At 44.5% G+C, this 26890-nt stretch overlaps 1 protein-coding gene across 1 annotated transcript in view; it reads left to right on the top strand.

Annotated features, from left to right (window-relative positions):
• Positions 1-24290: 24290 nt before the first annotated feature.
• LOC113567517 (NACHT, LRR and PYD domains-containing protein 12-like) overlaps positions 24291-26890 on the top strand; it is a 218612-nt gene continuing 216012 nt past the window's right edge. Inside the window, exons 1-3 of the mRNA XM_035521724.1 lie at positions 24291-24331; positions 24466-24579; positions 26867-26890. The exon at positions 26867-26890 is cut by the window's right edge and continues 40 nt beyond it. Of these exons, the coding sequence (XP_035377617.1) occupies positions 24291-24331; positions 24466-24579; positions 26867-26890 (179 nt within the window). The remainder of the gene's footprint in view (positions 24332-24465; positions 24580-26866) is intronic.

Below are 26890 nucleotides of genomic sequence, written 5' to 3' on the forward strand. Positions count from 1 at the left end.
TGTAAGGTGGCATTGTAAATGGTTGGTGATTCACAATACCCTTGACACAATCTCGTGAATGTGTATGGCTTTCCTTCAAAAGTGAAAGCAAACCAAAATTGGCTATCCTTGTGCACAGGTACGCTAAAGAAAGCGTTGGCCAAATCAACTACACTGAACCACTTACTGTCTGGTGGGATCTGAGAGAGAATGGTGTGCGGGTTTGGAACTTCTGGGGCTCTAGGGTGTACTGCCGCGTTGACAGCCTGCAAATCCTGCACAAATCTCCATTCATCTCTCCCTGGCTTCTTAACTGGGAAAATTGGAGTACGTACTGGTGAGTCTGGGCATGGTACGATAACTCCTGCTTGTTTTAATGATTGGAACACAGGCCTGATGCCCTCCACTGCCTCTGGTTTTAGAGGGTATTGGTGCTGGTGTGGTCTGTAATCAGATTTTGGGGTGATGTGGACAGGCTCACATCCTTTTATTAAGCCCACATCATTTTTTCCCTGTGCCCATAACCCTGCAGGAACTGTTTTCAGTTCCTCTTCCTCTTCCTCTGAGAGGGTAACAGAGGCTGCCATAATTACTATATTTGGACTTACAAGCTCGACCCCCCTTCTGCAATTTAGCCTATACGGGGTTGGCATTTTCCACACTTCTATGCTTGGGCTGTACATAATTTTACACTGGGGTTCTTTTATCCAATCAGTTGCGCTCAACACGCGTTTTGTCCACAACCCTACTCTCTGCCAGTCTGGGTCAACATGTGCGCTAGCCAGCGACACATGAGGTGTTGCATGTGAGATTGAATATAAAGATTTCTGTTTATCTGAGAGCTGCACCACTCCCGCAGCCCACTCGCAGTCCCACGCTATGGCTGTGATAATCAAACTGTCGCTGCCTCCTAAGTCAAATTTCTGTTCAAAGTCAACGTCACATCCCTCATGGACCTTCATTGTACAGTGAATAGAATCACTTTGTTTAACTGTCAGCTCACCAGGTAGCGTGTTAGTAACTTCAGTCATAAAATGTGTTAGTACTTCCCCCGCAGTGCACTGCAATTCATACACGTACAAAGGGGCTCCTGCCTCTAGCTGGACTCCCTGTGTAGGTGTTTCCCACGTAACAAACAACCCCTCTGGGTTGCTGCTAATTGTGCACCCAAGTTTACACATTAAATCTCTAGCTAACAAATTAATTGGACAGGTTTCTGATATCAAAAAACTATGTTTAAATTGGCTTTTCCCTAAACTACATCGGAGAGGCTCGGACATCCTTTCATCAATGGGATGACCTCCCACTCCAATTACTGTTATCCCATATCCTTGTCTCATTCTACATTCTATTAATCCTTCTTTTAACACTGAGTGGGTGGCACCACTGTCAACCAAAAACCTAACATTTTTTCCCTCTACTTTCACAGTTACCTCGGGGAGGCCTCTTGGCCCTTTACTAATCTGCTGTAATAGTTGGTAATTTAAATTTGTCACTTCCCTTTTGCTGTCTTCACTCAGTGGTCCGCTGCTGTCCTGCCTCTCCACCGCCCATCACTCGTGGATTGTGGGATCCTGATCTGTGCCCCCGTCATACGAGTTATCCTCCTCCGGACAGTTTCTGGCAAAATGTCCAAGCTTTCCACAGTTGTAGCATTCCTGCTCTTTCATCCAATCAATTTTTCCTCCTTTTCCTCTTCCTCTGCCTCTTCCGCGACCACGTCCCCTGCCACGACTACTTCCTCGTCCGCGGCCTTCTCCTTGATCTCCCACCGCCTGGAGCATCGTCAGCATCGCTTGGTGTGTGGTATCTGCTCGTTGACGCTCTCGTCTGGCGTCTTTCTTCCCCAGGATTGTCTCATGATGCTTGGCATGCTCCTCAATAGTAGATAGGGGAGCTCTGCTGTAGCCTATGCAGTTTTTTTCTAATGAGATCGCTGATGTCTTTTCTCATATTCATTAGGAAGCTGTTTCTCAAATGAGCTTCCCATGCACCTACTTCTCCAGGTCCTGCTGCTCGTTGTGCTGGTGTGTCAATTCCACAATGGTCAGTGTGGACACGCGTCAGACGGACGAGAAAGTCAGCGACGGGTTCGTCATCTTTCTGTTTGCATGATGCTATCACATCGGTGTTGATGGTGGTTGGATAGGCTGTTTCCACCCTTTCGATGAGTCCTCTTATCATCTCTCTGTATGGGCCATTCAGGTCAGGTTGGCCTTGGGGCGGTGCATTCCACTCAGGCAGGTGGAGACGGACATCTCCATCCACCCAGTTTCTATCAATGCGGTTATACTGTGGTCCGAGTCGAATCATCAACAACCATCTCAGTTCAGCCTGTGTTGGTCTGCAGGACTGCACGAATGCCATCAGTTCTTGTCCGAAGCGTCGTCCGCCGATGTCACCTGGCTTGCTCAGGCCATCGGCCGCTTTCATGATGTCGTCTGCAGTCCAGTGACGGTGGACCATAATCACTCCCTCAGGTCCTGACACTTCCACCATCGGGAACTGTGGGGCATAGCCTACCTCAGGCTCTGCAGATGGCTTTATAGTGGTGTGACTTCGAGTGCGATGAGCCACTGGTGAGGTTATTGCCTCCAGTTGTCGTCTTAATTCGTCATATGGAGACGGCTTTGGTGTTAATGAAGTTCCTGGTTGCGGATAAGGAGGTGGATTTGCTAGCGCTTGTGGTTGCTGAATCAGCTGGGGGGCTCTCGGCGGGGCGGCATCGAGGTCAGGATCAGCTAAAGAAACACACTGAGACACTTCATTATTACCTTTTCTATGTCCTACCTGCTGCTTCTGCCTTTTCTCAGCTTCTTCTAACCACATTTTTGCCTTTTCCAGCATGTCTTCACTGTTCTCATCAAAATATTTCTGCGCTTTCTTATCAGCTTCCCTAGGCTTAACCTTAACTCTTTCAATTAATTTTAACAGGTATGCAACACTTAGAGTCCCTGAGACATTAAAACCGTAATATTTAATCCAAAATGGGACATGTTTGTTTACATGTTCCCCGTAGTCCTTATTCATTTGAAAGAGTAGGCTACTGGAGAACTTGTCCTTACTGAACTCATACTCCTTACTGTTGCCCGCACCCATAATAATAATAATAATAATAATAATAATAACCAATTTTTTTTTTTTTTTTTTTTCTTGGATCCAGGCAACAAAAGAACAAAGGAAACTTACCTACTCTCTACAATTTTCCTATTCTTATCTTATTATCCACACCATCTACCCCCGATATGGATTAGTTCCGCTCCAGCAAATCGTGCTAGTATACTGAGTCCACTCCTTTCCCTACGGGGTGTTCTGTCGGCCCGGGCCTATTTCTTACACTAGTACGTCTACTCAGTGTGCCTATTCTCTTAGGCTGGCGGAGTCCCAGACTCCGGAGTCCTCTAGACCCTATTTTTAAGCCCTAGTATCTCATGTACTATGCTACTTTACAGACCCACCCCAGGGTAGACTCAGGCGGATCACTATGTCACTTTCTTCTAGGATTAAGTTACTGAACTTCACCACTTACTTTCTGTTCGTTAGATCAGGCGGAGCACACCACCGGAGTCAAGCGGGACGTCACTCCCTGGTTAGGTACTTTCCCGTATTCTTGTGGGTTTCCCTCTTTCTCCAGCTCAGTTCTCTCTCTGAGGAGCGTCCTCGAAGTTTAGTCACCGCTGCTCCGCATGGTGCCTCTCGCTGATCCTACCGACAACGCCAAATTCTGTGGTGGAAATTCAATGAAACGGGGAGTCAGATGTGGATAATAAGTAAAAAAGGTTTTAATAGAAAAGAAAGATTCCACAGAGTGTGGGGCTCACTACCAAGAGAAGCCCCGAGTCATACAGAGCATTGCTTGATATACAATTCTAACTGTATGCCTTGACCAATCACAGACTTCCTGCCTCTTGTTGCTATGGCTCATATACCATTCAGCTTTAAGCGTTGCTTACCTCTTTCAGGCCGGCTGGTAAGAATCTTGCTTGACTGTCATCCCTTAATTGCAGGCAATAAAGCGATTGCAGGCAATAAAACGAGAGACATCTTCCTGCTTATCTAATCTACGGTCTCACTCCCTTAAAGTTCTTTGCTTACATAAACATTTTTCCTAGGGAACAGGATACTGCTGAATGTATGTGAATCACTGAAGCACATAGTATTTCCTTTACATCCAGTTAACTTTTAATACATAATATTGCCTCTTGCTGTAACACAAGCATCTGTTACTGGATGACAGTTAATTGCTCCATGCTGAGTACTCTTGATTTAGTAACCCTTTTCGTCGTAATATTCATCCCAGAAGGCAGTCTGTTGTTATAAACAACCTGGGGAGATAGAGTACTGTTGCATGGGGAGTGTTTTATTAACATGGTCACAGTGTCATTATTGTGAAGCATCACTCTGATACCCCCACCTTGACACCCCAAACTCACAGGTAAGCACTCACACTCAACACCACAAATAGACACACAGACTTGAATTATCTCCCACAGTATCATTTGTCTGCAAATTTGCACATGTATAGACTCAAAAGAGAGAGAGAGATGTACTAAATGTGTATTTTTGTGGGTCTTTTGAAAGTGATTATCTCCGTCATTGAATTACCCTTTTTGCTGTTCCCTGTCTGTTTGGTTTACCACTCTGTCTGCTTTCTGGATATTGACCTTTGGTTGTTCTTTGGATTATATGTGTGGACTACCTTTGTTCTCTATTAAGATGTATCTTCCATGCTGCATTCAACTCCGTCTCTGTGCTCGGAACGTGACACTTGGAACATAACAGACCAGGTGCTGAAGCTGTAGCTGCAAAGACACACTCTCTTCAAACAAAAGAGCTGAGAGCTGAGGCCAGCACTACCCAGCCTTTCTCTGACTGATTAGTCATACAACCTGGTAGAGAAATGATGATTTATTACATTAACTCTGCTATCTCACACTGAAAACTGATGCATCCTCTTCTTCCATTTGGCGACCTTCACCACATGGTCCTCTGTTTAGTTTTTTCTCTTTCCTTCTATTGGCCATCAAAAAAGCAGAGTTTGTTGAGTTTATTGAGCTCAGTGTCTGTTGTCAAGGTAGTGGAGAAAAGCAGTCAACCCCCACCCCCACTGAGTGCCCTCTCACCTTTGAATAAACCCCACAAACCACACCCATCCTGTATGACCAAGTTATAAGAAACAGACCATGGTTCCAGCAAGTCTGAGTTACCATCAGGTTTTAAAGTTTAAACAAATGTGACTCCTGCAAGGACACATGGCCCAACTTGTATGGTTCCCTGGCCTCTCCTGATGGATTTAGGAGAGTACTTTAGCCATGGAGGTACTCTGGCAAAATGAGTCCAACTATAATGTTTACCTAGTGTGTCATGACTGTCTTAGTTATGGGCATGCTCAGGTAACATTACTACAATTAAAAATTATTTACTCATTGTGTCCTGAAAACCAGTCCCATGTAGCCTCAGGTATCAATTTAGTACAGAAACGCATACCTATCTTTCAGTATATTTTAGTTTTTTAGCTGTAACAGGCAGGATGCAGAGGTGAGCCACTGTCATCTCAGACATAAACATTAAATTCAACAAACAAAACCAAAACAAGGAAAAACAATGAACATGAACAACACAAAACACGATGAGCGATAAACAATTTTAGGCACATCGATAAGAAGCAGAGCATACAGCAGGTCAAACACAGATGAAAGACACAAACACACACACACACAGCCGGTGAGGTCGGCTGCCGTCACGACTGCTCCGTCCACACCTGGCACTTTTTTCGCTCTTTTCGCTCTTCCCGCTACCCCTGATTTCTCCGCAGCCCTTCTCTACACACCACGGCGCGTATCTCGTACAGCAGAGACGCCTTTATTTCTTTTAATCTACATAGCACTCACCTCAAGCCGACTGTAACCCCGGACCCAAGATGGCCGACGGAGATCCTGAGGGAAAACAAGACGCGGCGCGAGGAAAAGGCCTCGAGGGAAGCGAGCCGGCGTCAGGAACAGGCTGAGGGCTCAGGCACACCGAGCTCCCTTACTGCTAGCCAACGTCCAGTCTCTGGATAACAAGCTAGACGACCTCCGGGCCAGGATAAAGTTCCAGAGGGACATTCGGGATTGCAATCTCCTCTGCTTCACCGAGTCGTGGCTGAACCCAGCGGTACCAAACCACGCTATCCAGCCGGCCGAGTTCTTCTCGGTTCACCGCATGGACAGGACGGCAGATTCGGGGAAGTCGAGAGGCGGCGGAGTGTGTGTGATGGTAAACAACAGCTGGTGCAACAATGCCAACGTTGTTACTCTCGCCCGCTCCTGCTCACCCAACCTGGAGCTGCTCGCCCTCAAGCTTCGTCCTTTCTACCTTCCCCGGGAGTTCACTTCGGTCATCATCAACACCGTGTATATCCCACCTCAGGCTAACATGGACACTGCACTGTGGGAACTTCATGAGGCTCTCACACAGTTTCAGACACAACACCGGGATGCTGCACTTATCGTGGTTGGGGATTTCAACAGCGCTAACCTCAAGCGTGCGGTGCCCAACCTTTACCAGCACGTAACCTTCCCCACCAGGGGAAAGAGGACACTAGATCACTGCTACACCCCATACAAGGACAGCTACAAGGCACTAGCTCATCCACCGTTTGGTAAGTCGGACCACGCCGCCATCTTCCTCCTACCAAAATATAAACAAAGGCTGAAGCAGGAAGCTCCGGTTCAGAGGGAGGTCGCGCGCTGGACAGACCAATCGGCAGCTGCTCTGTAGGACGCTCTGGATGACGCAGACTGGGACATGTTCCGGCGCAGCACTGATGATGTCAGCGAGTTTACGGAGGCAGTAGTAGGATTTATTGGGAAACTGGTGGACGACACGATCCCAAGAATCACCATCAAGAAGTTTTCCAACCAGAAGTCCTGGGTGGACAGAACTATCCGCGAGGCTCTGAACTCTCGCACTGCTGCCTACAATGCGGGGATCATCAGCGGGAACATGGACGAGTACAAGTCTGCGGCATACGGAGTGCGCAGGGCGGTGAGGGAGGCGAAGCGGCGCTACGGGAGGAAACTAGAGACACAGTTCCAGCAGAGTGGCTCTAGATCCCTGTGGTAGGGACTACGGACGATCACCGACTACAGGAACCCACCCTCCGGACTGATGAGTGCGGACGAGTCTCTGGCGAACGAGCTGAACACATTCTTCGCTCGCTTCGAGGCTACATCTAGCAGCGCCAATGCTAACGGCGCTAGTGCTAACAGCGCCAATGCTAACAGCGCTAATGCTAACGGCGCTAATGCTAACAGCGCTAATGCCAACGGCGCTAGTGCTAATGGCACTATCGGCGCAGCCAGTGGCACATGCGCGGGGCCCACCATAGAACAGCGCCCTCTCATCATCACGGAGAGTGACGTGAGGAGAGTGTTTAAAAGGGTGAATACCAGGAAGGCGATGGGACCAGACGGTATCTGCGGGAGGGTCCTCAAAGCCTGCGCAGATCAGCTAGCCCCGATTTACCGACATCTTCAATCTCTCCCTGACGCTCGGTATTGTCCGTCCAGCTTCAAGCGGTCCACCATCGTCCCCGTCCCGAAGAAACCTCGACCCTCCTCCGACCTCAATGACTACCGCCCTGTCGCCCTCACATCAGTCGTGATTAAGTGCTTTGAAAAGCTAGTCAGAGACTTCATCACATCTTCACTGCCAGCCTCCATGGACCCACTGCAGTTGGCATACCGCCACAACCGCTCCACTGACGATGCGATTGCACATCTGCTGCACACTACACTGACTCACCTGGACGAAGGGAGGGGAAATTGTTAAAATGCTGTTTGTCGACTACAGTTCAGCATTTAACACTATCATCCCCTCCCTACTCACTACTAAGTTGGGGGATCTAGGACTGCATACATCCCTGTGCGACTGGATCTCCAACTTCCTAACAGACAGACCACAATCAGTACAGGTGGGCAACTGCGCCTCATCCACCCTCACCCTCAGCACTGGAGCTCCTCAGGGTTGTGTCCTAAGCCCCCTGCTCTACTCACTGTACACCTACGACTGCACAGCCACTTCCAGCTCTAACATCATTGTCAAGTTTGCTGACGACACCGTTGTCATGGGTCTGATCTTGGACAACGACGAGAGGGCCTACCTGGAGGAGATTAAACACCTGGAAAACTGGTGCCAGGAAAATAATCTCCTCCTAAACGTCAGTAAGACAAAGGATCTGATCGTGGATTGCAGCAAGAAGCAGGAGTGGCACTACCAACCTGTGAGGATCAGTGGAACCACGGTGAAGAGAGTAGATAGTTTCAGGTACCTTGGAGTTCATATCTCGCAGGACCTGTCCTGGTCCCGCCATACCAACTCCCTGGCAAAGAAGGCTCGTCAGCGTCTTTACCACCTCAGACGCCTAAGAGACTTCAGACTGCCCTCCAAAGTACTGCGGAACTTCTACACCTGCACTATCGAGAGCATCCTCATGGGGAACATCACAGTCTGGTTTGGGAATAGCACCAAGCAGGACAGACAAGCACTCCAAAGGGTAGTGCGTTCAGCAGAGCGCATCACTCACACGGAACTTCCTGACCTGCAGACCATCTACTACAAGCGGTGCCAGACCAAGGCCAGGAAAATTGTGAAGGACCCCACCCATCCCAACAATAGACTTCTCTCTGTTGAGGTCAGGGAGGCGCTTCCGCTCCCTGAAGACCAAGACAGAGAGGCTGAAGAGGAGCTTCTTACCACAGGCCATTTGGGCCCTGAATCAGGGAAACTGATCAACTGTGGGGACCCCCACCACCATGTAACATAACTGTATATCTGTACATCTGTATATCTGTATATATAGATTTATACTCAATTAACTTGTTACACAACAACTGTAGATATGTTATTATACAAAATGGATCTGTACATTCTGTAGATTGTGTACATATACCCAACCATATTACACCTGCACTGTACATTCTGTGGATTGTGTACATATATACCCAACCATATACATTGTACATTGTGTATATAATCATAATATACATATATTGTACCTACATTGTTAATATATTTTTGTACATACATAGAGTGTATATATATATATATATATATATATATTTTTATCTTGCATATATACATTTTTCTCTATGCACCCCTGTTTCCTTTCCTCGGTTTGGACAGAGCACTCTCCACCATTTCACTGTGAGTTATACTGTGTATGACTATGTATGTGACGAATAAACCGAACTTGAACTTGAACACACACTCTCACACACACTCAATCACACTGAATATAGACTCCAGTTCATTTCTGTGGGGGAGTAGTGAGTCCTCCTTTTGTGCACTGTAGACAAAGACAACTCGGAGTTTAATGGGGAATATGTAGCACATTCATACCTGCTCAACACACTCCATTACATACCCCTACAGACAGGGAATGCAAGAACTCCTACAGTAGTTTAATACTACTAATATATCACCATTCCATAATAGGCCATTTAAACAGGTGATAGAATAATATAACAAGACAGTAGACAAAAACACAAATGGCATGTGCATAGATTTACTTTTGTTTTAATTTTCTGTAAAAGAAAAGTTTTAGTTTTAAATATTTACTATGTGTGCTATGCTGAGGATATGGATATGATGAAGAAAAAAAAAGGTGATATATATATATATATATATATACTAAAATTGTTTAGTTTCCTTCCAACAACTTTTGCCATTTTAGCATGTCTATATTAATACAAAATTGAGCGCAATAGAGGGTATGCACATGAGGTCACATTTGGTGAGAGTCACCTTGACTATTGCTGACTGAGTCGCAGCAGCGTTTAGTGTGAATGCCCCATAAGCGCAAAAACAGCTAAAATATCAAAGAGTGCAAGCATTCAGAGCTATTTTGTTACAGACCACAGAAAGCTAAAGAAAGAGAACACGACAGACGCAGTTTAGACAGCTATCCAGATAACTTTGTAGATATGGAAGTTATATTTGAATTGGAGGAATATTAAAGATCATGGTGACCACAAGAATGTATCTTTTATGTTACATTTAATGGTAACATCAGAGGAGAGGTTGTTTCACAGAATTCTGAGTTGCAGTGTTAACTATTGAATAACATCGGTCTAGCTAACTTAGTTTTCCAAATAAAAGTAAATACAATAATTTCTACAAACCTGTGCACAAACAACCAGAACATTCACTACTGCCTTCATCCTTTTAATTTCACCAGCAAATTCTTGTAGTATGACTGTGCATCAAGGCATTTGCAGGCTTTGCTTAGTGCATTTCCCTGCCATCAAAATCAAGTGCATATAAATGAAATCCTGATTCCCTGCCGCATGCTGACATCCATGAACTGGTTCTTGGTCATTTGGATGGATCGCAACTAGGTTGTAGAATGTTTTGCCACCCAGTCTGTTTGAGGGGGTGTGTGCTGATGAAGAAGTGATGATATTAAAGCATACGCTCTATCGGATACTTGGCGATATCGCCATCTCTGGGCAATTTAGGTTTTTACATGAAGAATCCACTTCTATAAATCCATTATAAATGCATAAGATAAAATAGAAATGCTAGTTTTTTTTAGTTTTCATTCATGTTGTAATGAACATTAGAGTTATTATTTAGGTTTTGTATTATTTAAAACTCATATTTTTATTTCAGTTAATATTTTTTTTCACTGCTCGTTTTTATGATAGTTTTCATTAACAGTAATAACTCACACATACAGGACCTGACCTGGAATGCCAACTGGACCCACTACTTTGAGTGTTGATTTTGTTGCCATGGAAATAACCACAGTAAATTCCTGACGAAGGTAATATGGCCTTCATTTTATCATCATAAAATCCAGATTAGGAGAGCAGAAGTGTTTAACAGCAAGTGAGTTGGTGCTCCATTAGTTATTCACGAACAAACACAGCCCACCTCCCTTTGTTCTGAACAATGCATCCATGCACTCGATGCGGTGTCTGCTAGCCCCTGTAGCATACTATCCGAATTAGGGAGGCTACTATGAAGCCAGGTTTCAGTAAAAATAAAAACACAACAGTTCCTGGTTTGGCAGTACGTCCTGAGCCTGACTCTTCGTTCATCCATCTTGTTTTGAAGTATTTGGTCATTAGCTAGTAGGAGGCTTGGGAGCGGTATTCTAGTTAGCTTTGATAGCGTAGCCCAGACACCCGCTCACTTACCCCACTTCTGTTTACATTTGCATGCCCATCAACATCATGTTCCAATCTCCAGTAATGTTTGCCGGTCATCGACAATGTTTAGTTCGCACATTCTGAACAAACAGTGTGTGAAATATATGAACAACAGATAACAGATAGGAGGAGCTGCACATTAGTGGTAGTGGGAGACTCCTCCAGCTCAGGGAATTCAAGATGGATGATCTAATTTAATCTCCTAAACCAGTGTCCTTCATTCTCTGTGCTGGAGCCCTATTGTTCAGAGTTATATTTCCTATATCATTATTACCTGAGCTCAGTAGAACAGTTTCCCTCTCTGAAATTCCCTACATCATCTTTACTTGAGCTCAGCAGAACAGGTTCCCTCTCTGAATTTCAGTGAAAGGTTCACTGAATGGTTACTCTTCATGAATATACAGCTGGGTCCGGTGAATCTGATCTCCCACCTTGAATCAAACTAACGCACAATTAATCACTTTGTTTGATCAGGCTATCTTGCGTCATGCCCAATACACAGCACCCTCCTCTCAATGCATGAGTGATTTCCTTAAACACTTATTAGTTCAGATCAGTAAAAGAGTATTAGCAGATGCAGAGTGACTGTCAATATTCATCTACATGGACAGCATCACTGGAACATCTTGGGGATAAGAGTCATACTCAAGGGTACAGGTGTCCAGCTCAAGTCCTGGAGGACCAGATTCCACAGTTTGGTGGTTTACCTGGTCTAACACACCTACTAAACCTGGTGATGAAATGATGACTCAAATCAAGTGTGCTTCAACAGGGAAATCACCAAACTGCGCTGGACTCCAATCCTCCAGGAGCAGAGCTGGACTGACCAAGGGGATCACATCAGTCATTACCAGCTGGAATTGCCACCTTCTCAGCCAAAGCCCCATTCCCTGTCTACTGGGCTCCTCAATTCACTGGTCACTTTTCAGTGTTGTACATCTGGTATGCATGAGTCTGATCTAAGGAAGCACTGGGGAATAACATTACATCAATGCTTTTGCACAAAGTTGCACTATTTTCTCACTTCTCATTTCTTTGTGTCTTTCTTTATGTGCCATTCCACAGAGACTTATTTTGGTGGCCATGGCTCCTCCTACAGATTACAGCTGTAGATTGACTAGCTGAGACTGTAGTTCCACTTTTAACTGGTTTGAACTGGTTTAGCGTCACGCAGCCCGGACGGACTAGGTCTTTGTCTGACGATTACCCACAAACCTCCAGTTCGTTCCATCTCCCCAGATTATTGAACTCTCCTGTGTCATATTTAACTATTACTAACCATTACTGACAGTGGAGGAAGCAAGTATATTGAAATAAATAGTGAAATAAAGCCTTGAATTGCAAGAAAATGTTTTGTAATTGGCTGTTTAATTGAGTTAAAATAACTGATAAAAACAGGAAAAGAATAACCTTTAATTCCCTTTAATGTGAATTCATCCAAATTTGTAGGTTAGAAAAATTTAGACTTTATATATTTCATCCATGTCAGTATAATCTGAGGGAGGCGGAATAGAAAAGACTGATTACAGAGCATGGGAGAATTGGATGGGGGAGGCAGAAGAGAGAGAGAGAGGAAAACGAGGGAGAGGGATATTAACCGCGTGTTTCAGATGCTTCAGTCCATGCAGGTTTCCAAGGTTGACCCTGATACTGACTCCTGCCCATTAATGCCTCGCGCTCCACCAGTAGCAGCGGCCCCTGCAGTGCCTGCCTCTCCAGTTCAACCACCAGCCGAAGAGGAACAAGGGGCTGTGACAGGAGCCGCAGTATCGGGACCGAGCCAAGAGCCGAGGCAACTCAGGCCACGGCCAAAGACACTCCGGCGATGGTGGTGCACGACAATTCCAAAGTCTCTCCCCCAGCCTACCCAGGACAACCCGGCCCTTACAACGGCACCATTGCAGCCATGCACGCGGTGGCTCTCGATAGTCAGCCATGGACGTGCAACCACAGCATTCCCAATATGAGTTAACTCTGCCATCATAGCTGGATGCAGACAAGGGCCGGAGGAGAATGTAGCAGAATACTGTGGCAGACTCACAGAAGTCCACACTACCCACTGGGGAATAGAAAGACCGGACAGGATGGCAGCGGCACCGGCTGAGGTCTCAGCATGGGAAGCCCACCTCCGCAATAGCTTCATGAATGAAATCAGAAAAGAGGTATGCAAGCCATGCGTCGGGTGGGAAACGGCCCCCATGAGCACCATCGAGCAGTACGTCGTCCACTCTGAAAAGCAGCTGAGAACCGTATCAGAGAAAAAAATGAACGAGGAAATAGAATGAGGCACATCAAGCAGTCCTCACAATGTATTAAGCTGCCGAAGGTCAAAAAGGCAGAGGCCGTGGTCTAGTACGAGGCCATGAAGAGGAAGAGGAAGAGGGGGCTACGAACAGGACGACAGCAAGAGATGACCGATGCTACACGTGTGGAAAGAAAGGACACTTCTCAAGAGACTGTAAAACACGGAAGGAGAGGAGCTATGCCGAGGAAGCAGACACACTCTCTCTCCCTCATTTCTGAAGTATACCGCACCTCCTTACTCTTGCTTGCCGCAACTATCCCTAAAAGTGCAGGATATACGTATGTCATTCCTGGTAGATTTCCACTGCTAAATGTGTAATTCAGGCTAGGGAATTAGACGTCCCGTTATCTGGGACAACATTGACTACGGTAGGGGCCACTGGACACACTAGCCTAGAACATTACTCACACCCTCTCCCTTGCCAAAGTGAAGGGGGTCGAAATTTCACCCATGCATTCTTAATGTCCACAGTGTGTCCAGTAAATCTCTTGGGATGCGATTTGATGCGCAGGCTGTGCATTGTAATCGAGTCCAAACCAGAGGGCCTAAAGGTAATCAAGGCAAAAGCGCAACAGATGTACTCTGATAAAATTGAACCACTGTACTCATACCAGTAGCTGACTGCGCAGGAACCCACCAGAACTGACTATGTGCAGATGTCAGATATCCTCAACCAAAGTGAACAAAAAGGGGTAGAAGTAATGAAACTAGAAAACCTGCACTGTGCCGTATATGTGTCCGTAGGGCCTGATCATGAGTATGAAAAGGAGTGGTTCGGCAAGGAGCTCCCAGGAGAGGTCATTTGCCTCGATTATGTGTATTGGAGAATGGGGAAGGGCACAGTCTCAGTGATATTAGCTGAAGGCCCTCCTACTCACCAAAAGGAGCGTTTTGCCATGGCATGGGTAAGAGCAGAACAGGAAGGTGCATGGGAAATTATTGAGCAGGGAGAGGAGGTAAATAGCTGCTTGGGAACAAGAAGACAAAAAGTGCAATTTACCCTCAAGGTTAAGACATGTAGAGGTGGTAGAAGAGCATGAGGGATGGCACCAACAGGCTTTCATTCCTCTTCCTGAGTCCCCCCTCCTAAAAAAGGTTCCCAGTGTGTTGTGGGCACAGGGGAAGAATGATGTAGGTTTGATTAAAGGGGTAGCACCAGTAAAAATCACACCTAAATCAGATTACAGGCCCAAGCAACAGCAGTATGCCCTGAAACCAGAAGTCATAGAAGGCATTAAACCAGGGTTCAAAGACCTCCTGGACGCAGGCCTGATGGTACCACGCCCAGACTCACCTGTATGAACAGCAATTTTCACTGTTAAAAAACCGGGTCGTAACGAATGGAGGTTTGTACAGGACCTCCAAGCAGTCAACACAGCAGTTAGACAAAGAGCCCCAAACATCCCAAACCCACACACAATCCTCTCATCTATACTAGACGATAGTAAATGTTTCACTGTCATGGACCTAGCTAACGCCTTTTTCAATGTACCAGTGTATAAGGATAGCCAGTATTGGTTTGTCTTTCAATTCGAGGGAAAACCTTATACGTTCACATGCTTGTGTCAGGGGTGTTGTGAATCTCCCACTAATTATAATGATGGCCTTAGAAACAGCCTAGCACCACTCCAGTTATCGGAGGGCAGTGTGCTATGCAGTATGTTGATGATTTACTTCTGGCCGCACCCACTCAGGAACAGTGTGAAAGAGATTCCTTGTACTTACTCATGCACTTGGCCAAGACTGGCCACCGAGCCAGTAGGTCAAAGTTACAATTTGTACAGCCAGTAGTAAAATTCTTGAGTCACATGATTTCTGGAGAAGGGAAGGCATTGGCCACTGACCGTTCATCAGCCATCGCTCACATTTCAAGGCCTACCACCAAACGCCAGCTGCTTTCATTCCTAGGAATCTGCTCATACTGCTGCACCTTTGTTCCTAATTACGCACAATTGGAAGCCCCATTGAGAGCTATAGTCCCAACAGGGGGATTTCAAACCAAGGTGGAGTGGACCCCAGAGGCAGAGGAAGCATTCGTGGAGTTAAAACAGTCCCTACAAACCACACCCACCTTAGGTAAACCAAATCCAGACGAGCCATTCACCCAGACAGTTGACGAACAAAATGGGTGTATGATGTCAGTTCTCCTGCAGAAGCATGGAGACAGAAATAAACCAGTTGCTTACTATTCCTGCAAATTAGACCCAGTGGCCGCAGGCCTGCCACCATGCCTAAGGGCAGTAGCGGCGGCTGAAAAGGCCTTGGCCGCATCACAAGACATTGTGGGGTACACCCCACTAACTCTGTTGATTCCACATGCAGTTCTTAACAACCACAAGACATCACACCTCACTGCACAGCGATGGCTAAAATATCAAACTGCGCTGCTAGAAATGCCTAATGTAACGGTTCAGCAATGTACAACGCTGAACTTGGCATCCTTTCTGCCTATACCGGAGGACCGTGTGACACTAACAAATCATCTCTGTTCCCCTAGGGTTGACCTCCAGGATGAGCCCCTCGAGAATCCTGATTTAGTGCTGTGGGTAGATGGGAGTGCATCCAGAGACCCAGAGACAGAAAAGCTGCAGGTCAGGTATGCAGTAGTCACTGCACATAGTACTGTTAAGGGAGAACCACATTATTCCCCTCACATTATTCAGCCCAGGCAGCTGAACTGATCGCGCTAACAGAGTCCTGTAAAATTGCTAAAGATAAAACCATCAAAAGCCTTTGTTGTAGTGCATAATTTTGGCATAATTTTGAAACAGCGAAAATTCCTCACTAGTTCAGGGCACCATATTCAGCACCATCACCTTGTTGCGGCCCTGCTAGATGCAATCACCTTACCAACTGCTATAGCTGTGTGTAAGTGCACAGCCCATACTAAAGGCACAGACGAAGTGTCAAAAGGGAATCACCACCGGCGAAAAGAGCTGCCAGGCTTCCAGTGACACTGCAAGCCATGTCAGTTTCCATTACTCCCACTCTCAAAATATCACGAATGCAGCAGAGTGCCTCAGCAGAAGAAAAGGCCACCTGGAAAAGGGCTGGATGCACTCTCAGTGATAACATATGGCGTGAACCCAAAGGCAAACCTTACCTACCACGTTACACGTTTCCTTATATGGCTACCATTGCACACGGGCATACGCACGTGAGCACAGGGGGGAGGACAACAAATAATGAAGCATTGATATACGAAGGGGTTTACAACTTACTCTAAACATTTTTGCAACCGCTGCATTATGTGCACAGAACAATGTAGGACGAGGACAATCAGTGATGCAGGCGGCACACCCTCCACCTCGAGAACCATTCCAACACCTGCAAATGGACTTCATAGATTTAACACAGAGCGAAGGAAAAAAATACTGCCTTGTTATCGTGTGTATGTTTTCTAAATGGGTGGAAGTGTTTCCTACACGGAAGCAGGATGCTGAGGTGATGGCAAAAGCTTTCTTGACCGAAATTATTCCCAGGTGGGGAATTCCCAACAGAATCTCCAGTGATAATGGTACCCCATTCGTGAATCAGGCATTAGACATGCTAAGCAAATACTATGGCATAGACATGTGCCAGCATTGTGCCTACCACCCCGCTAGTGGCGGAGCAGTGGAAATGGAAAATGGCACACTCAAATCAATGAAATTGGCAAAAACATGTCAGGAGACGGGCCTGGCATGGACTAAGGCCCTCCCACTGGTGCTCATGAGCATGAGGATGGTGCCAAAGGCAAAACACTCTTAGCCTGTATGAGATTCTGTTCGGATGCCCACCAAATGCAGGATTGGGAGGAATGGAAGCAATTAACCGGCTGGAAGGAGCCATATCTGATGTCATGCTTTCTTACTGTATTAGACTACATGCATCTCTTTCTCAGGTCCGGCTCCAGGTGAAGGCGAATCTTCCCGCAGAAACAGATGGACCACTCCATGACCTGAAGCCTGAGGACTGGGTGGTGATTAAAGGACCTTAGAAAAAGTCAGTGGAACAAATTGCGGTAGCTGGGATCAGCGCAGGTTCTCCTGACTACTCACACCGCTGTTAAGGTCCAAGGAAGGAAAACTTGGACGCACGTGTCACATTGTAAGAGAGCTCCTGATCCAGAGAGGTGATAAAGTGGCTGACCTAAGGGGGGAGTAGGGAGCAAAAGCCTGCGTGCCACCCTCTCATCCCTAAGGTATCAAGATCGGTCGACCCTCACCTCCCTCAACAGGATGCTGATGCGTCTGTTATTGACCTTGATGGGCCCAGAGACTAGTGGCTCCCCCAGTCAGAGTCCTTATTCCATCAGAGACAATTCAGGACAAAACAAGAAGTGATCATGCCTCACTGGTGGCGGGTATCATCTGTGGGACCCCTGGATGACCCCGGGGGCAACAATGGGTTGGGCCCTACTACCTGGCGGCAGCACTGCTGCTACCTTGCAAAAATGAAACGGGCTGGCATGGCAGACACAACTTTTAGCAAACTGAAGTGGCTTTAGGAACAATAGACAGTCTGGCTTTAGGAACAATAGAAAGTCCGCCATTTGCACCACTGTCCTTCAACACAGGCTTGTTATCGACATGATTTTAGCAAAGGAAGGGGGAGTGTGCAAAGTGTTGGGAACTGACTGTTGTTATCATAACTTAACCGATTTAATTAAGGCTATGAGAGATGGTGTACCTCCCCCTCCAGAAGCAGAATCATGGTTCTCTCAACTTCAGCAGCAGTGGGGCCCATGGGGCCAGCTGTTACTTCAAATTTTCATCCCCATTATCTGTGCGATGTTATTGCTTTTGTGTTTTGCTCCATGTGTGTTGTCCTGTTGTTCCAGGGTTGTAGCTCGACGTGTGTGTGTGGGTGTGTGTTTTAGTTTCAAAGTTCGAGAGCATGTAGACAGCTGAACTGTGATCATAAAGACTATAAAATCTTTATCAGGAAAAGAGAGGGACAGCATCTTATCTATCTATCTATCTATCTATCTATCTATCTATCTATCTATCTATCTATCTATCTATCTATCTATCTATCTATCTATCTATCTATCTATCTATCTATCTATCTATCTATCTATCTATCTATCTATCTATCTATCTATCTAAATTCATTATAAAGCAAATTACTTGACAAGCAAGGAACTGCAACACCAGAGGTGTTGGAAAACAAGGTCTTTTTAAGTTGCAAGGATTCAGGTTCAGTGTGATTTAAAAACAAACAGTAAATGTTCCCTCATTATAAATACAATTTAATCTAATTACTCTACTTTGTTTCCAAGAAAGAATGAAAATTATATCCTTATGGCTAGGGAGGTGTATGCCCATGTGATCAGGGCTGTGCAGTGTGTAGGCAGAATGTAGAGCCGATGCAGTGGGCAGTGAGGATGGAGATTAGCCACCTGGATGCTTGATCCAGGTCCTATCACACAGCTGCCAAGAAGCAGGAAAAAGAAAGCACTGGTTCTTGATTAGAGGCGTGTAGCTCCCGGTTGCTGACTCCATAATTGCATTCAGCAGGGCTCATCTTGCAGAAGAGTCTTAGAGGTCTTAGAGTCTTGCTACTGATCTTAGCATGCCTTCTTTACCTGCTTGTTGATATAACTCTGCACCGACTCCCATGTCTGAAGCATCTACCTCAATGAAAAGGGCGTGGTGGGATCTGGCTGCTGCAGTACTGGAGCACCGGAGCACGTGGCTTTGAGGTCCTCGAATGCCTTTTCGGCCTCGAGATTCCACTTTAGCCACTTAACTTGTCCATAGCGCAGCTCAGTGAGAGGCCTGGCCAGGGTCCTGAAGGACCAAATGAAACGCCAATAGAAGTCGGCAAACCCCAGGAACCTTTGCAGCTTATGGCACATCTCAGCCACCTGGTCACTGCCTCCACCTTACACGGTTACATGCGTATGGTGCCCTCCCATATGATGTACCCCAGGAAGCTCACCTCACTGCTATGGAGTCTCATATTTTTCCAATTTATGGTAGAGCTGGTTGTGTAGGAGGGTGCGGAGGACTGTAAATCAGAATGTTATTAATATAAGCAACGATGGATCCACCCAAAAGCTCCCTTAAGCCCTTGGTGATATATGCCTGGAAGACGGAGGGTGCTGTGACCATAAGGCAGAACTAAATACTCACAATGTCCAGAGGATGTACTGAAGGCTGCCTTTCATTCCTTCCTTAATCCGGATCAGATTATAGGCACTGCGTTGGTCTAACCTGGTGAAATACCTCCCTAAAATGCTCAAGGGTGGTTGGAATTAATTGGAGCAAGTACGAGTAGTTAACCAGTTACTTGTTAAGACCCCTATAATCTGCGCATGGCCTCAGCCCGCCATCCTTCTTTACGAAGGAGATGCCATCTGAGGCAGGTGAGGTGGCGGGGTGGATGTAACCCTGTGTCAAAGCCTCCCTGATGTACTGCTCCATAACCTGCACGTCTGCCTGGGAGAGTGGATAGATTGTGCATCAAGGTGGAACAGCCCCCTCCTTCAGGTTGATAGGGTTCTTTAAAACTTTTTATTTTCCATAACTCAAGCAAGTACAAAAAAAAAACAAGCTTCAAGGCAGTGGTCAAAAAAAAAAAAAAAAGTTCAGAATGTAGGCTTGCACTGATAAGGATCTGTAGGTAGCTAAATGTCATTTTATTTTTGGGGGAGATGCATAGAGTTTGAACCTAGTACCCCTTCACTTTATTTGATGGTGAGCCAAGCATAAAGCATAAAACCTAGAACCTCAACTGCATGCATTGGATCGATAACTTCACTTTCTAGATTCTTCTGCCATGGACACTGATCCAACTCCTTACACCATGTGGTAGGCTAAAATTTACCCCTTCTACTTCGGTACGGACAGTGAACTGTATCTAAGACTGGTAAAACTATATGGGTAAGAGCTCTGTTTATTTGAGACAACTGACAAGTGAACTGAGAACTGTTTAACTAGTGTGAAAGGCATTTTTGGTGAATGTTTGACTCTTTCCAAATTACCTGGGTAATAGTTGAACTGTTGAATTGTACTATTTATTTATTTATTTCTCCTTTTTTCCTGCATTCTCTTTACATTAAAGGAAAGTTGTATTTTGCTTCCAACAGTACTTCCACTGTCCAGTGTGATCCCTTGATCTGTTTGGTAGCCCTGAATCTGTAGTCTATCCTAGTAGTCTTCTGATTGGCCCACACTAGCATCATCATTACCCTACTACCTCTATAGCTCTTCACCATAATCTTGATCACAGAGATTTCGAATGATTTCTTGCTCACCAGCACAATTCCACAAATGTACCATTTACTATAGGCTTGGTACTGTGCATACTCTTGTAACTCTTGAAGCATGCCTGGAAGCTGTGTATGAAAATGGCAATGCTCCCTTGACTGTGGGCATCATGCTAATTATTTTGGTACTTCCAACACTGTAACGGTGAGCGGTAAAAAGGCAGGCACATGTGCGGAGAAGAGCAAGATTTATTATGAGCAAATCCTAAATCAGAGTCATTGGAGTGCAGGGTCATAGAGCCAACATGGAGAGTAGGAGGATATATTATACACAAAACAAGGGCTAGGATAAACAAACCAAAGGCACATGAAGGCAAACTGGGGAAACAGGCTAGGAAGAACTAAGACTAACAAACATGAAGGCTAGAAGAAACATATAGACATGGACTACAAAACTTACAAACAGGCAGATACAGGCTTTCAGGTATTAAGACATTCAAAACATTAATCTACAACCACAAACACAATGAACCTAACACAAACGCACCCAATGAACAGCCAAGACACGGGGACACAACAGGTTAAATACATGGACCTAACAAGTCTAGATCGAGGGACAGGTGTGGAAAATAAAACTATGGAATGGAACTAAAATACACAAGACAGGGAAAACATGGAAGATGGGAGGGACTGATCGTGACACACTGTGTCAGTACCAAGACAATAGACACTAAACACTTCACAAAGTGACAGCGAGAGGGCATGCAAGTACACCTTTCTCTGCAGAGAATTTTTTTTTAACCCGAAAGTAATTTCATTATAACAGGAAGGCAGAAATGTTATATGTATATTGCATGCTAATGAAAATAAGGTGTAGAGCGGTCTGACATTTAATTGTAAATGAGTTATGCCCTTATGGTATAATAACACCTTAAGAGTTATGGAAATAAAATTTGAAAATTAATTTGAAAATTGTGGGTTATTGACTGAACATAGCTAATATTAAAATATTAGATAAGATTATGTGCTACATTTAAATATCTTAATAAATATTCATGGATAACCAACTCTCAGGGGATGGACAGCCTGCATGGATAACCTGTTCTCAGGGGCTGGATAGCCTTGCATGAAGAAACTCCTCTCTTGTGTTTCCTTCTGGCTCTTGAACCAGTCTGGCTGCATTCCTTAACACAGTCTTACTTGTAAGCCACTCTGGGCCTGTTCCTATTATTACACACTGAGACTGAGTCAGTAGGAGATTGATCTAAATTTATTTAAAAATGAAGATAAACTTGAATCTGGAGTCTCCACCTCCCATAGAATCATATGAGAAACTGAACAGAACAAAGTGGGCACAGATCAGAGTGAGACAGACTGAGCCAATTAATAATTTTCTGAGAGACACAAATCTATTTCAGAGGGAAACAGTGAGTATTTGAATCTGTGCTATAGGTTTCGAACAATCAAAATTTGGACTGAAACTCCAGACAGCAATATTAGAGCTTCTTAGTATTTATATTGCTATATAGTTTCTGTCTTGTTATCCAGCTCAGTGTTTGTTGTAATTCAGTCTTATTATTTTTGCTTTATTGGCTTGTGTCTAATACATATGTGGACTATAGTTTGATTATAACACTTTTATCTGCTGTGAACGATCTTCTGTTTACGCAGCAAAATCATTTACTTCCTCTCTGGTTCAGATCTTGGGAACACGTCACATTTGGGTGTGACAACAGCTTGTTTGTTTTACATTTTATTTTATCCTTAGATTGCATTATTTTTAATAATATTATGATAGGATTTATAAAATCCCATCACTAGAACACTCCTACATTCATGGGAAAAACTAATTAATATTCCAGAAGTCATTTCTCAGAAATGTCAAATGCTATATTTACAACATGTATGAAATAACACTAATGAGCTAGTTGGCTATCTAGATAACTAAGAGTAACAGCCTTTTCAGGCTAGCATTCCATGCTAAGCTAATAGCCTATCTTCAGTGGTAAGCACTGAACATCAAAAGATTGTATTGGGCTTCATTGTCTTACAGATGAAAATACTTGTCCATGTTTTGACACTGTTATTTCTGTGTCAGAATTTGCCCATAGGAAGTGACATGCTAACATTAGTTTAGCATGATGCTGGAACCTCAAACAACTTCCAAAACATAACAGCAATGTTTGTAATTCACATGTTTGTCACAACTAGTCAGTGTTTATTAAATTTAAATCCACACCAGGAATCAAAAAGAGCACTTCTGCAGGTCAAAACTGCATTATGTAGCTACATTTCTACTTTAAGAAAATCCCCCATATGATATTTTCATTTGACTTATCTCCATAGCAACAGAAAAAGCGACAAGCTCTGTCATTTAATTCTGTGCTGTTCAGTTAAAACATGTATCTCTTAAATCAAATCTTTTGGCATTTCACCGAAAATCGGATATTTCACAGTCCGTGACAGTTTTCACAGATGTGTATTTGTTAGGGCCCTATTTATTACTGATTTCAAATCTGTTGATAAAGGAGAGTGTGATTGCCAGACTCTGACTTATGTCTAGGATGTGTTTATCACTGGCACTACTATTTTCTTCCTGTTGTGGTTACAGACTGGTGACATTCAGAATTCAATACTCTTTGAATATTCTTAACATATACAGCCCTATGGTCTGGCCCCACACTATCTGAGTGAACTCATTGTATGCTATAAACTGCCTACTGCCTTCTCACATTGCAGGGTTACTAGAATTATTAAGATTTCAGCCAAGGGAAGAACCTTCTATCAAGCCCCTCAGTTATGATACAACCTTTCAGCTTTAATTCTGGACTCAGACACACTTTTTAAAATCCAGGCTAACGACTCACTTTTTACTCAAACATTTGATTAGTTCCCTATTTATAAAAGGTGCAGAGTCTGTGGACCATGGTCATAAAGTTTGCTGGTAATCTGGTGTGTTGATGGTGTTGCCCAGGCATTCAAAAATTCACTCAGGTTTGTGATGATGTTGTGGGTGGAATGTGATGGACTGCACTGAGCCAGTGTAGTGCCGAAAGAACAGGACTAATATCATCAATAAAATAAATGTGACCGTGTTTGGACAGGCAAAAAATCAGGCTGGGTGCAAGCACAAGGCATTAACAGTGAACAAACAGATTTTGATGAAAAACGAAAGTAAACACAGACAAGAACAAACTGGTCATGCAGCACAACAAGACAATCTAGACAAACTATGCAAATAGTTCAGATGACCCGCACTAAAGAGTTAACAGCAATAATAGAGCTCCTTAGTCATACTTCTGTACCTCCACATTGTGACTTGATAACTAGCACCATTTAATTACATTTTGCTTATAGTTTAGACTATATTTCATGAGAAATATGAATTAAAACTTAACAGGAATTTAGTTTTGATTCAAATTAACTTTCTAATCATGTGAAGGGTTTCCTGTAAGTGAACAGGGTAAAACAGTGGATTTGGAGTAAATATTTATCTTGCAGTGTTTCTTATTTTAAATTGGCTTCTGACCCAGATAATTGAATATTATGTATCTGCAAATACGTGTTTGCAGGTCTACAGCTGTTATCTGTAGGAGAAGGTGTGACCCCCAAAATGAGTTTCTCTGTGGAACAGCACACACAGAAAGGAGCGAGGTGAGAGAATACTGAGCATACTGAGACCAGACTTGGAAACTGAAAGCAGAAATGCAAGGAACCATTGGTGAAGATACACAACAGATTAATCAAATGCACTAATAAAATAAAGTGAGCGGTTGGGTGTGTGTTAGTCTGATCCAGGGGAAGAGATTAGACTCACGTGAAACCAGCTGTGTGTCCATGAAGAGTGACGATTCAGTGAGACATTCACAACATTTCAGAGATGAAGATTCTACGGAGCTCAGGTAAGGATGATGTAGGGAATGTGAGTGTTCTGCAGAGCTCAGGTAAGGATGATGTAGGGAATGTGAGTGTTCTGCGGAGCTCAGGTAAGGATGATGTAGGGAATGTGAGTGTTCTGCGGAGCTCAGGTAAGGATGATGTAGGGAATGTGAGTGTTCTACAGAGCTCAGGTAAGGATGATGTAGGGAATGTGAGTGTTCTACGGAGCTCAGGTAAGGATGATGTAGGGAATGTGAGTGTTCTACGGAGCTCAGGTAAGGATGATGTAGGGAATGTGAGTGTTCTACTGAGCTCATGTAAGGATGATGTAGGGAATGTGAGTGTTCTACTGAGCTCAGGTAAGGATGATGTAGGGAATGTGAGTGTTCTGCGGAGCTCAGGTAAGGATGATGTAGGGAATGTGAGTGTTCTACGGAGCTCAGGTAAGGATGATGTAGGGAATGTGAGTGCTCTGCGGAGCTCAGGTAAGGATGATGTAGGGAATGTGAGTGTTCTGCGGAGCTCAGGTAAGGATGATGTAGGGAATGTGAGTGTTCTACGGAGCTCAGGTAAGGATGATGTAGGGAATGTGAGTGTTCTACTGAGCTCAGGTAAGGATGATGTAGGGAATGTGAGTGTTCTACTGAGCTCAGGTAAGGATGATGTAGGGAATGTGAGTGTTCTACTGAGCTCAGGTAAGGATGATGTAGGGAATGTGAGTGTTCTACTGAGCTCAGGTAAGGATGATGTAGGGAATGTGAGTGTTCTACGGAGCTCAGGTAAGGATGATGTAGGGAATGTGAGTGTTCTACGGAGCTCAGGTAAGGATGATGTAGGGAATGTGAGTGTTCTACGGAGCTCAGGTATGGATGATGTAGGGAATGTGAGTGTTCTACGGAGCTCAGGTAAGGATGATGTAGGGAATGTGAGTGTTCTACTGAGCTCAGGTAAGGATGATGTAGGGAATGTGAGTGTTCTACTGAGCTCAGGTAAGGATGATGTAGGGAATGTGAGTGTTCTGCGGAGCTCAGGTATGGATGATGTAGGGAATGTGAGTGTTCTACTGAGCTCAGGTAAGGATGATGTAGGGAACGTGAGTGTTCTACTGAGCTCAGGTATGGATGATGTAGGGAATATGAGTGTTCTACTGAGCTCAGGTAAGGATGATGTAGGGAACGTGAGTGTTCTACTGAGCTCAGGTAAGGATGATGTAGGGAACGTGAGTGTTCTGAGCGTGTAAAAACATGGACACCCTCGCAGCACAGAAGTGAGGTGTAGCACAAGGGCTCACAGACCTCAATACCTGAAGTTGCTGGCTCGGCACTTGGCTCAAAACTTTGGCAAAGACCCAGTCACTCAGTGCTGGGTCACTGGGCTTATATAGACCTAGTACAGCTGTTGGGCATCAAGCCTGATTAGTGGCATGCCTGACTCAAGGCCTCCCTCTGGTGGCCAGAGGGAACCTCAGCCTGGCACCAACCTTTACAGATGATGTAGGGAATGTGACTGTTTAACTGAGCTCAGGTAAGGATAATGTGGGGAATGTGACTGTTCTGTGACTGCTGTCACTTTGTAAATAATTTTCTATAAAACTAATCTTCATTTTCTCTAAGTAGAGTAACAGAAAAATACATAAAGTAACAGTAATAAAAGAAAAAGAATACAGAATACAATAAATAGTATGAAAAGCAATGAGTGCAAAGCATGAGTGTAAGAGTGTAAGATGTGAGTTCAAGAGGGAGAACACAGAGATGAATTCAGTAGAGACAGATGGTTAATAAGTAATTAAATGAATGAACGTAATATTTATTATTTTAAAATCTTATCATTTTTTCTGACACATATGAAATCATTTAAAAAAATGGTTTGACCAACATGTCAGTCCGATACAGAGAGACAGATCAGACTTATCTGTATCCAGCTCTGTGTCCATGAAGAGTGACACATCAATGGACCCTCCATATCACTTCAGAGGTGGAAAGTGTTCTGATGAGAGGTAAGGATGGTCTCATGGTTTAGGAATGTTCCTCACTCCCAGTCCCACCTGATCAAACTCCCTCAGCTCATTATGAAGCTCTTCATGAGCTACATTAGGTGTGTTGGAGAAGGAAAACACTAAACTGTGCAGTGCTGCAGGTCTCTGAATTAGCGGATTAAATCAGTTCATCGAGCACTAGGAGAAACTGAATCTACTTGTATTTTGTTTCTTGAACTCTACAAATTATATAGGATGAAATGAAGAAATGAAAGTGTTTGTTGAATAAGTGTAAATTGTAGTGTAAAGTGTATTTGATGGTATGTGTTGTGCAGGTATGAATGTGCTGCATCTTCCTC

This window comes from Electrophorus electricus, chromosome 22 (genome assembly GCF_013358815.1).
Source record: "Electrophorus electricus isolate fEleEle1 chromosome 22, fEleEle1.pri, whole genome shotgun sequence".
NCBI lineage: Eukaryota > Metazoa > Chordata > Actinopteri > Gymnotiformes > Gymnotidae > Electrophorus > Electrophorus electricus.